General features: G+C 48.4%; 1 protein-coding gene across 9 annotated transcripts in view; it reads left to right on the top strand.

Annotated features, from left to right (window-relative positions):
• Positions 1–12,724, top strand: part of TCF3 (transcription factor 3) — a 90,443-nt gene that overhangs the window by 50,943 nt on the left and 26,776 nt on the right. For all 9 annotated transcript variants that reach the window (XM_081895562.1, XM_081895561.1, XM_081895559.1 and 6 more), the window contains exons 6-8: positions 3,978–4,036; positions 5,602–5,731; positions 9,484–9,533. In XM_081895562.1, coding sequence (XP_081751688.1) covers positions 3,978–4,036; positions 5,602–5,731; positions 9,484–9,533 — 239 coding nt within the window. The remainder of the gene's footprint in view (positions 1–3,977; positions 4,037–5,601; positions 5,732–9,483; positions 9,534–12,724) is intronic.

Below are 12,724 nucleotides of genomic sequence, written 5' to 3'. Positions count from 1 at the left end.
TGCGTCTGCTTTTCTTAACCATGGTTTAGCTTTGGATTTTTGCACCTGCTTTTCTTAACCATGGTTTAGCTGGGAGAGGAGAGAGACAGAGAGAGAGAGAGCGATGTTCAGACATTTTTCATTCTGGTCCCTGGGACCCTGGGCAAATGCGTCAGCGCTGGGTTTTGTGCCTGCTTTTCTGAACCGTGGTTTAGCTTTGGATTTTTGCACCTGCTTTTCTTAACCATGGTTTAGCTGGGAGAGGAGAGAGAGAGAGAGAGAGAGAGAGAGAGCGCAAGAGAGCAATGTTCAGACATTTTTCATTCTGGTCCCTGGGACCCTGAGAAAATTCGTCAGTTCTGGGTTTTGCGTCTGCTTTTCTTAACCATGGTTTAGCTTTGGATTTTTGCACCTGCTTTTCTTAACCATGGTTTAGCTGGGAGAGGAGAGAGACAGAGAGAGAGCAAGAGAGCGATGTTCAGACATTTTTCATTCTGGTCCCTGGGACCCTGAGCAAATGCGTCAGCTCTGGGTTTTGCGTCTGCTTTTCTGAATCGCGGATTAGCTTTGGATTGTTGCGCCTGCTTTTCTTAACCATGGTTTAGCTGAGAGAGAGAGAGAGATGTTCAGACATTTTTCATTCTGGTCCCTGAGACCCTGAAAAAATGCGTCAACTCTGGGTTTTGCGCCTGCTTTTGTGAACCGCGGTTTAGCTTTGGATTTTTTGCCTGCTTTTTTAAACCATGGTTTAGCACAGAGAGAGAGAGAGAGAGAGAGAGAGAGAGAGAGAGAGAGAGATGTTCAGACATTTTTCATTCTGGTCCCTGGGACCCTGAGAAAGTGCGTCAGCTCTGGGCTTTCCACCTGCTTTTCTTAACCACGGTTTAGCGTTAACCCTGGTTGTTGTTGTAATGTAATAGATGTTCAGACACTTTTCATTCTGGTCCCTGGGACTCTGGGCAAATGCGTTTTGCACCTGCTTTTCCTAACCATGGTTTAGTCTTAACCCTGGTGCGTGTGTATGTGTGTGAGAAAATAAATAAGGGGAAAACTCACGGCTCTCTCACCAGGCAGAGGCGATTTAGGCCCAAGATCTGGCAACAAAACCCGGCGGTGTTCATTTTTTTGCACGGAGTGGAGGGAGAAATAAGGGGGGCCCTGCGAGAGGCCGTCCTCCGCGTGGCAAATTTAGCTCCTAAACCGCTTTGACGGAGGCGGGGGGGAATTAGGTCAGTTAAAAGATTTTACCCTGCAACCCCACGACCTCTTGCTGACTTAACGCTAAGCTTCTCCAGAGAGTCGGGGAATGTGGGCGTCAGGAAAAGCGTAGGGTGGCTGTATTTCGACATTTGTTTGTGTGGGGTTTTTTGCAAAATCTCCAAAAGAAAAATGGAAGTTTTTTACACACACCTTTTTTAAAGGGACATTGCCAAAAAATAAAAGTCAGTGATTCCGATAAGGGAATGCCCTATTACCGGGTTCCCCCCCCCCCCAGGACATTTTAGCCGCTTTTCGGAAGAATTCCGCCCAGACGCCATTTTTGGCGGACGGATCCTGGCTACGTCTGGGGAATTACGGCCATACCTCAGCCCTAAGCGATACATTTATACATTTTTGCCAGTTTACTTGTTTGTTAGACACCAGGATAATTCTCAGCTCCTCCTCTCCTTCAAATTGGAACCAGGGAAGGCTGTTTGAGGATGCATGGCAGCGAATCTTACCATGCGCTTTCCTTAGAAGGTGATCCGAAAACTGCAACTAATCCAGAATGCAGCAGCCAAACTGGAGACTGGGAGTGGAGACCATGTAACCCTGGTCCTGAAAGACCTACATTGGCTTCCAAGACGTTTCCAAGCACAATTCAAAGGGTTGGTGCTGACCTTGAAAGCCCTAAATGGCCCAGTATCCCTGAAGGATCATCTCCACCCATATCGTCCAGCCCGGACACCGGGGTCCCTCTCCCGAGGGTCTTCTGGTGGTTCCTTCCCTGCAAGAAGCGAGGTTACAGGGAACCAGGCAGAGGGCCTTCTCGGTGGTGGCACCCTCCCTTTAGACAGGAATTATTTTAACGCACAACTCTCTCTATCCTATATTATTATCATTGTGGTTATCTCCTGCTTGGACTACTGCCATGCGCTTTCCGTGGGGCTACCTTGGAAGGTGACCCGGAAACTGCGACTAATCCAGAATGTGGCAGCTAGACTGGGGTCTGTGAGTGGAGACCATATAACACCAGTCCTGAAAGACCTACATTGGCTCCCAGGACGTTTCTGAGCACAATTCAAAGTGTTGGTGCTGACCTTGAAAGCCCTAAACGGCCTCATCCCTTCGTCCCCATCCCGGACACCTGGGTCCCTCTCCCCAGGGTCTTCCCTCCCTGCGAGAAGTGAGGTTACAGGGAACCAGGCAGGCAGAGGGCCTTCTCGGTAGTGGCGCCCGCCCTGTGGAACGCCCTCCCACCAGATGTCAAGAACCATGCAACTTTTAGGAGACGCCTGAAGGCATTTTTGAAAGGGGGGAAAATAACACCCTTCTTGCCATACGTCTGGACAAAAGGCAGTCTAGTTTCGTAAGGCTGTCCTCTTAATAGAATCATAGAGTTGGAAGAGACCCCAAGGGCCACCGAGTCCAACCCCCTGCCAAGCAGGAAACACCATCAGAGCACTCCTGACATGGTTGTCAAGCCTCTGCTTAAAGACCTCCAAAGAAGGAGACTCCACCACACTCCTTGGCTGCAAATTCCACTGTCAAACAGCTCTTACTGTCAGGAAGTTCTTCCTCATGTTGAGGTGGAATCTTCTTTCTTGTAGTTTGGATCCATTGCTCCGTGTCCGCTTCTCTGGAGCAGCAGAAAACAACCTTTCTCCCTCCTCTATATGACATCCTTTTATATATTGGAACATGGCTATCATATCACCCCTTAACCTCCTCTTCTCCAGGCTAAACATGCCCAGCTCCCTTAGCCGTTCCTCATAAGGCATCGTTTCCAGGCCTTTGACCATTTTGGTTGCCCTCCTCTGGACACGTTCCAGTTTGTCAGTGTCCTTCTTGAACTGTGGTGCCCAGAACTGGACACAGTACTCCAGGTGAGGTCTGACCAGAGCAGAATACAGTGGCACTATTACTTCCCTTCGTCTGACGTAGCTCAAGAAATAAAGGCCTGGGGTGTACAGGGAGGGGGAAATGGTGGGGTTCTCCCCCCAATTTTCCTGTTTCCTCCAGTTTTTCCAAAACAAATAATGGGGGGGGGGGAGAGACAAGAAAAAATAGACTGGGACATAGAGGGTCTTCTCAGTGGTGGCGCCCGCCCTGTGGAACTCCCTCCCACCAGATGTCAAGAACTATGTAACTTTTAGGAGACATCTGAAGGTAGCCTTGTATAGGGAAGGGTTTTTTTTGTTTTTTTTAAAGGGTTTAATGTTTTATTTTGTTTTTATATTTGTTGGTAGCTGCTGCAGGTGGCTGGGGAGAGTAAGATCGGCGGGGTACAATTATTGTTTTTGTTATTATCAACTACATCCTGTCCCATTTCCACATTAATCTGTGTTTCCCTTTTTCCCTTTCCGAAAACCCATACGGAAATGTGTATTTTTAAGTCCCAATTTCATCGCAAAATGTGTTTTTCAACACCTCCTTTTGTCTCGCCCGGACACCTCTCCAAAAATTCCGCAGAATGCATTTCTCAAAATGCAGAGAGGAGTGCGGACTCCAGGATGGCAGGATTTCGCCCTGATCTGTGCATTTATTTGGGAGGTTTTAACGTTTTGGGTAAAGGGTGGCATAATAATAATAATAATAATAATAATAATAATAATAATAATTTTAAGCTTTGCTTAAAAACCTGAGCTCAGATGCTCACCGGCCTGTTCGCCCTCAATTCTTTGCTCTGTCCTCAAAAATAAAAGTTGGAATGGGAACGCCAGAGGTCATGCAATCCAACCCCCTGGTTTTGGGTGCTCATAGCCTCTTTTTTTCTTCCCTCTTCTTCTTTTCTCTAGGGAAAGGCACAGAAAGAGGCGCCTACCCGTTCGGAAGAGACATGCCGGCTCTGAACCAGGTGAGCAAAAACTTCTTTAACTTATCCATTATCTCCGTTTGCTGTTCGGGGTTTTGCCGGTACGGATATTGGCAGGCGTTTGGTCTCCCAGAGCCCACCAGCAAATGGCACAAAAGCTCGGGTATTCATGGGTATTTATGCAGATAGACTGCTGCAGAATGTGGAGGTTTCGTTCGGCTACGAGACCCCCAGCGGTTTGCGGAGAAAACTCCCAACTCCGAGAGGCCTTTGCACCTTTTTTTTTTGCACCCGAGAAATCAGATTTCCTTGCTCCTTTTTAGATGCTTTCGTCAAGAAAGCAGCGGGTTGGGCTGGAGGACCTCTGGAGGACCCTTCCCGACTGTGCAATCCTGTACTCTCTCTCCCCTCCAACCAAGACGCTGCTTAAAAACCCGCAGCGGTTTCCCCCGGCGTTGCGTTTCCGGAACAGCTGCGTGGGGACTGGCTCCTGGGTGCAATTTAATTTTTAAAAGCGGAGGAGCATAAATGCCACTGGCGGGTTTTAATGTTCTGCTTTTCTATGTGGGGTTTTTGGGGGGATTGTTTGCAGGGAGGAGGCGTGCGGAGGGGGAGTGAAGATGTGGGGCAGGATCCGAACGCAGTAGCAGCAAAGCTGCCCCTATAGCTCTGCACTGAGAGTGACTTTCCGCTTCTCCCCAAAGGCGCTAGACCTCATGGTTTCAGGGGGAAGCCGAAACACAGGGCCTTCTCTGAAGCCGAGCCGAGGGTCGCACAACGGCATATGCTGCCTGGCTGCTTCTCTCGCACCCACAACCAGGCCACAACTGTGCCCCCGAAGGACCAGGTGCACAGCCTGGGAGTCATTCTGGACTCACAGCTGTCCATGGAGGCGTAGGTCAGTTCTGCGTCCAGGGCAGCTCCATCTGGGACGCAGGATGAGACCCTCCCTCCCCGCAGACTGTGTCTCCAGAGTGGTGCATGCTCTGGTTATCTCCCGCTTGGACTACTGCAATGCGCTCTACGTGGGGCTCCCTTTGAAGGTGACCCGGAAACTACAACTAATCCAGAACGCGGCAGCCAGACTGGGGACTGGGAGTGGAGACCACATAACACCGGTCTTGAAAGACCTACATTGGTTCCCAGGACGTTTCCGAGCACAATTCAAAGGGTTGGTGCTGACCTTGAAAGCCCTAAACGGCCTCATCCCTTCGTCCCCACCCCGGACACCTGGGTCCCTCTACCAAGGGCCTCCTGGCGGTTCCCTCCCTGCGAGAAGTGAGGTTACAGGGAACCAGGCAGAGGGCCTTCTCGGTGGTGGCGCCCGCCCTGTGGAACGCCCTCCCGTCAGATGTCAAAGAGAAAAACAACTACCAAACTTCAGACGACATCTGAAGGCAGCCCTGTTTAGGGAAACTTTTAATGTTTAATAGGTTATTGTATTTTAGTGTTTTGTTGGAAGCCGCCCAGAGTGGCTGAGGAAACCCAGTCAGATGGGTGGGGTATAAATAATAAATTATTATTATTATTATTATTATTATTATTATTATTATTATTCTCTCTTTTTCACGGACGCTGTTGTCTTCCTCTCTCTCTCATCCCCGCAGCCCGGCTTCCTGCCCGGCGAAATGGGGATTTCGAGCCCCAGCGCATTGTCGCCGACGGGGGTGAAGGGCAGCTCGCAATATTACCCGTACGCCAACAACCCTCGCCGGAGAGGGGCGGACAGCAGCATAGGTACGTGCACGGGCTGGCAGCAGCCCTCCTTTCCCACCCTGCTTGGAGAGGCCGGGAATCAGACCTGTGCATTGGCTCATGTAGCTGAATATTGCCTGCACGGACTGGCAGCCACTCTCCTTTCCCACCCTGCTTAGAGAGGCCTGGAATCAGACCTGTTCATTGGCCCATCTAGCTGAATATTCCCTGCACAGACTGGCAGCATCTTTCCTTTCCCACCCTGCTTGGAGATACCAGGGATCAGACCTGCACATTGGCCCATCTAGCTGAATATTCCCTGCATGGACTGGCAGCACCTCTCCTTTCCCACCCTGCTTAGAGAGGCCAGGAATCAGATCTATACATTAGCCCATCAAGCTGAATATTGTCTGCACAGACCGGCAGCAGCCCTCCTTTCCCACCCTACTTAGAGATACCAGGAATCAGACCTGTAAACTGACCCATCTAGCTGAATATTGCCTGCACGGACTGGCAGAAGCTCTCCTTTCCCCACCCCCCAGCTCTTCATTTATTCCCCCACCCTCCACATTTATTACGGGGCAGAACAGAGAGAGAGGTGCGTACAGGAAACGCTCCGCTCCGCTTCCAGACATCTGGCATTCATTGCGGGAAAGGAATCTCTGGAATGGAGGCTTGCTGGAGAACTCAGCAATGTGCAAAAAAAGAAAAAAAAGGGAAGCTTCATTCTCCCCCCCCCCTTTTTTTTAAACTTTGCCTAAGTTATTTTGCTTTATTTCGGGCCGGCAGTAGTCGAGGAAGCAGACAAAACCCAAAAAAAAATCAGGCCTTCAATAGGCCCCCTTTTCAGTGCGTTTTCTCTGCACAATGAGGTCTAGAAACCTGCCGTTCCGGAAATAAAAACACAACCAAGATTCTCCAGAAGTTGGCAAGCGCAGGCATCTTGCACCGAGTCGAAACATCGCTTCATCCAGCTCTGGCTGGCAGCAGCCTTTGCTATTTTTTGCCTGTTCTCCCCTCCCCAGCGAAGACACATTTTCTTGCAAAATTCCCCCAAACCTATCCTTTTTCTGCCTGCTCCCCCCTCCCCAGCGAAGACATGTTTTCTTGCAAAATGCCCCCAAACCTATTATTTTTCTGCCCATTCTCCCCTCCCCAGCGAAGATGCTTTTTCTTGCAAAATGCCCCAAACCTAGCTTTTTCTGCCTGTTCCCCCCTTCCCAGCTAAGGCGCATTTTCTTCCAAAATGCCCCCAAACCTATTCTTTTTCTGCCTGTTCCCCCCTCCCCAGCGAAGACGCTTTTTCTTGCAAAATGCCCTATTATCCTTTCTTCCTGCCTCCTCCCCCAGCCCCCCAGCAAAGAGGCATTTTCTTGCAAAACCTGTTTTTTGCTAAAAAATAAAATAATAAAATCCCATGAACATTCCCTGTCTGGAAAGGGGCGTGGGGCCGCTCTGCCTGCGCAACACCACACCCCCCCGCCCCAACGGTCTCCCTCCTGCACAATTTCCTGCCCCTTTTCCTCCCCCCGATGTTCGCTTTCATCCCCCCGCCTTAGAACTAATGAAATCCACCTGTTCTGGCGGAGAGCAGGTTCACTCCGTTAAATGCCTGCTCTGGCCTGCGGGGTCTTAGCGCCGAGCTTTTTCGGACCCGTCTCCCAAAGGGGGTTGTGCCCCCGCAAAAAAAGAGGAAATTTAAAATATTCCCGGATGCCGGAGCCTCTATCCGGCCGCTGAGACCATATCACACCGGTCTTGAAAGACCTGCATTGGTTCCCAAGACGTTTCTGAGCACAATTCAAAGGGTTGGTGCTGACCTTGAAAGCCCTAAACGGCCCAGTAGACCTGAAGGAGCGTCTCCACCCCGGACACCGGGGTCCCTCTCCCGAGGGCCTTCTGGGGGTTCCCTCCCTGCGAGAAGCGAGGTTGCAGGGAACCAGGCGGAGGGCCTTCTCGGTGGTGGCACCCTTCCTGTGGAACGCCCTCCCGTCAGATGTCAAAGAGATAAACAACTACCAGACTTTTAGAAGACATCTGAAGGCAGCCCTGTTTAGGGAAGCTTTTAATGTTTAATAGGTTATTGTATTTTAATAGTCTGTTGGAAGCCGCCCAGAGTGGCTGGGGAAACCCAGCCAGATGGGCGGAGTATAAATATATTATTATTATTATTATTAGCGCCCAGGGGGAAAGGGGCAACAGAGTCCTTAGTCTACCCCGGGGATATACAGCGGTACCTTGGTCCTCAAACTTAATCCGTTCCAGAAGTCCGTCCCAAAACCAAAGCGTTCCACAACCAAGGCGCGCTTTCCCATAGAAAGTCATGCAAAATGGATTAATTCGCCGCAGACTTTTAAAAACAACACCTCAAACAGGCATCGAACATGGATTTTACTATCTAACGAGACCATTGATCCATAAAACGAATGCAAGAATCAATGTACTGTACTATAAAATAAATAAGGCAGTATTGTAGATGATAAAGATTAAAATTAATTTTTTTTCTTGCCTGCACTGATGATTGTTTGGATGGGGGGCTTTTATCCATTTCTGTAGTCACACAATCAGTCAATCAATCAGTAGCTGAACTGGGTTCCGCACAGCCACAAAAACAAATGAATCGAAAAAGCCTCAAAATCGCAAAATAAAGAGCGAAAACAAAAGCGCCAAACTTAATCCGTTCCGGAAGCCCGTTTGACCTTTGAAATGTTCGGAAACCGAGGCGCGGCTTCTGATTGGCGCAGGCGCCCCGGAAACAATAGCCAACAGCCGCGTCAGACGTCCGGCTTCTGAAAAACGTTCAAAAACCGAAGCACTTACTTCCGGGTTTTCGGCGTTTGGGAAACAAGGTCCCACTGTACACAGGTAGCAATATGCAGTTTGGGGGGGATTCCCATTGAGACATGTAGTTGCGCCCCTACCCGTGAGAACAAGGTGTTTGGGGGGAGTCTCTTTAATGCAGCTTACAGGTCTTGAGTTCGAGAATGAAACCCTCAAGATTACAGCACCGAAACCAGGAATACTAAAAATACCCCCAGCCCGTCCCGAAATAGCGAGCTTGGTGGTCATAACCGGAAGAGCGAAACGTCTCGGGGGACCGTTTTGGAAACGGATCATGGCCTCTGGGCTTGCGCCCGTCAGACTTTGTGCGTGGCTCGGAGGCTATTCTTGTTCACTGAATTTATACGCCGCCCGCGGGTCTCAAGGGCGGTTGGCAGAATGAAATCGGAATATAAAACCGCAAAATTGCACCATCAGAATAAAAAGAACAACCCCATAGCGCGCACACACCCAGGAAAGAAACACCCCAATATTCTGACTCCTACAGAAGTCGGTGAGATTATTTAGAGCAGCAAGGTTCAGCCCCTTTAAACCCCAAAATGCATTTTGTAATCTTTCGAAACCTGCTTGTGAATCGCCCCGAGATCTGTGGGTTTGGGGCGCTCTGTGAATTCAACAAATAAATAAAATACCGTACTGTGTTTTTTTACTCTAAAATAATGTTCAAAATCTGGGCTTGCCTTATACACGGATAGTATCTCCCCCCCATTTTCATAAACCGAGTCCCCCCAAAATAGGGGTGTCTTAGGGACGTCTTATAGACTGAAAAATACGGAAATAAAAATGAATAAATCTGGGGTGCAGCAGGTTGCGGGGGGGCTTCGGTTGGCAGAAGGCACCCCTGGCGCTACGAAATCTAATGTGGCTCTTTAATTATGTTTGCTAACGCTTTTTTTAAAAAAAATCTCTCTTCCCCTCTTCCCCCCATCTTACTCTTCACACCCCAAATTCAGACGGACAGCCGAAAAAAGTCCGGAAAGTTCCTCCAGGACTTCCCTCTTCGGTAAGCCATTTTTCCGTTTTACTCTCTGGCAAAGGCGGCCGCAACTGGGGTGTGTTTTTCAAAGGGAGGGGGGCGCTAACAGCCTGGGCCTCCCATTGGCCGGGCTTCTGTGATGTCACCGAATGCCCGGCGGGTTGCAAACGTTGGGAACGCGGCGAGTTCGAGAGGGAAGCCCTTGCGGTGGGCAGGGCCGGCCGGAGACATTAGGGTACCTGGCGGGGAAAGGTGGGGCGGGAATTAAAGCTCTATATCGGGACCAAGGTGGGAAGTGGGGATCCCTTTCTGGATCAAGGGATCCCAGACCCTGAGATCTCTTTTAGATGCCTTTCTCTGTGTGCCTCCCCCAGGAGAGGTCCAGATGGGGACAACTCGAGAGCAGGGCCTTTTTGTGGTGCCTCCCTTTTGCAAAATGCTATCCCCAGGGAGATTTGCCAGGCAAAAACATTCCTCTTCTACCAGGTCCCCTTTGAAATGTGTTTTATTTTTATCTGGGGTTTTTCATTTTTATTTCGACGGCGTATTTTCTGTTTTTAACGTTGCAGTTTTATCTCGCAAACCGCCCTGAGAGCAATAGGGCGGTATACATCATCATTATTATTATTATTATTATTATTATTATTATTATTATTACGCTTCTTTGCTTGAGTTTTCTGTTTTATTTTCCGGATATGGAGAAGGGGGTATATGTCCAGAATTTTGCAAAAAAAATTTGGGGGGATGCTTAAAGAAACCCTCAAACCCCGCAACCGCCCCCCAATCTTATCCCCCTCCCCCAAAAAAGACAATAGAAGGCAATGGCAGCAGAAAATTCTTCTTTCCTCCGATTCAAGAACTGCATAGTTATTTTATTTTCCCTGGGAAGAGGGGAAGGAATCATAATTGCTTCGGTTTGCAGAATTTTGGGGGGAGACACACATTGCCATTTGGGGTACCCCAAAAACAGACCACAGAAGGCAAGCCTGCAAAGAATTCTCCTTTCTCCGATTTGAGAACTGCATTGTTATTTTATTTTCCCCGGGAAGGGGGGCAGGAATCTCCCTTGCTTCAGTTTGCAGAATTTGGGAGGGGGACACATTGTCAATTATTGGGTACCCCAAAAAAGACCGCAGAAGGCAAGCCTGCAAAGAATTCTCCTTTCTCCGATTCGAGAACTGCATAGTTATTTTATTCTCCCTGCAAAGGAATCATCCTTGCTTCAGTTTGCAGATTTTTTTTTGGGGGGGGGACAACGACACATTGCCATTGCATGCACAAAAATATCTGTTTGCAGATTCCCCTTATATTGGGGTTTTCTCCCTTTGCACCTCCCTGTTTTTGAAGCTGCTCTTTTTTCTCTCTCTCCCGCTGCCTCCACCCTCTTATTTTATTTTATTTTATTTTGGGGGGCCTCCCCCCTCCTCCTCCTCACCCCCATCCCCGCGCAGCTGCCTGCAAATCTGGCAGCCTGCCAAGCCCTGGCAGATGGTATGGAGCTATTATTCCTGCTCCGCTCCCCGGCTCCTGCTATGTAATCAAATTATAGGAAAAGGCAATTTGCCGGGTTTCTTATTCTTTGCAGACGGCTATGGTTCCCCCCCCCCCCCGCTCAGACTCCCCTCTCTTTTTCTCCCTCTTCACCCCCCCACCCAAAAAAACCCTGCACCTCTCGCTCCAGTACACAGAACATGCTGCAGGGGGGGAAATGCGGGGCGGGGGGAGATCGTATTTTTATTTTATTCCCTGCAAATCCGTCCCCCTCGAATTGGGTGATTTAAAAAAAATAAAATGCAAGATTATTATCATATTTTTTAAGGCTGTTTAGCATGGGTGCAAGATCCTTTAAAAAAACGTGATCGGAACTTGGAGGTGTGTGTCTGTACACGGTTTTCGAATCGTTTATTATTCTTATTTGTTCCTGGTTCCCAGCAAATCTGTCTCCCTTGAGTTTGGTAGGGGGGTTAAAAAAAGAAGCATTTTTTAAAAATTTAAGGCTGTTTAGCATGGGTGCAAGATTCTCATCATCGAAACTTGGAGAGGGGGCGTGTACGATTTTGGAATCATTTATTATTATTATTTTTTCCTGGGTCCCTGCAAATTCGTCCCCCTTGAGTTGGGTGGGTTTAAAAAAACACACCTTTTTTTAAAGCTGTTTAGCATGGGTGCATGGGATTCTCATCATCGAAACATGGAGGGGGCGTGTACTGTTTTGGAATCGTTTATTATTATTATTTGTTCCTGGTTTGCTTCAAATTCGTCCCCACCCCCACAAGTTGGGTGTTGTTTTTTTTAAAAAAGAAGCTTTTTTTTAAAAAAAGGCTGTTTATCTTGGGTGCAAGATTCTCACCATCGAAACTTGAAAGGGGGGGCATGTATGATTTTGGAATCATTTATTATTATTTTTTCCTGGTTCCCTGCAAATCCGCCCCCTTCAAGTTGAGAGGGTTTTAAAAAAAGCAATTTTTTAAAGCTGTTTAGCATGGGTGCATGGGATTCTCATCATCGAAACTTGGAGAGGGGGGCATGTACGATTTTGGAATCGTTTATTATTATTATTTGTTCCTGGTTCCCTGCAAATCCGTCCCCACCTCAAGTTGGGTGGTTTTTTTTAAAAAAAAGAAGCATTTTTTTAAATTTAAGGCTGTTTAGCATGGGTGCAAGATTCTCACCATCGAAACTTGGAGGGGGGCATGTATGATTTTGGAATCGTTTATTATTATTATTCGTTTTTGGGTCCCTGCAAATTCAAGTTGGGGGGGGTTATAAAAAAAATAGCATTTTTAAAAAAAGGCTGTTTAGCATGTGTGCAAGATTGTCACCATCAAAACTTGGAGAGGGGGCGGCGAACCGTTCTCCCCACTCCCTCCCCCCCCCCCCCCGGTGATATATGCAAAGCGAGCGAAAGATCCACGTCATTTTACAAGAGGCTGAAAAACTTCCCGGAGGCCTAAATTCTGCTCCTTTTGAAACTCTGACGCCAGTTTCGGTTTTGTGGGTTTTCAAAATCGTCTCAAAATCGGTCATTTCTGAATGCGCCCCCCCAATTGGTTTCCCCCCCCCAAAAAAAACCACACACCCTGGGTGCGATTTAAGAAGGAATGAGGAGGGCATAAAGGATCCATATTAGGGCAGTTCATGAAAAACTTAATTTTTTTTAATGCCTGCTCCAAAGGTCTTCTCTTACTGCACTAGGGATTATAGGAAACATAGGAAAA

The sequence above is a fragment of the Podarcis melisellensis genome (genome assembly GCF_964234715.1).
Source record: "Podarcis melisellensis genome assembly, chromosome: 18".
Taxonomy (NCBI): domain Eukaryota; kingdom Metazoa; phylum Chordata; class Lepidosauria; order Squamata; family Lacertidae; genus Podarcis; species Podarcis melisellensis.
The sequence above is the reverse complement of the archived record's forward strand: the minus strand, read 5'-3'. Positions and strand labels throughout refer to the sequence as shown.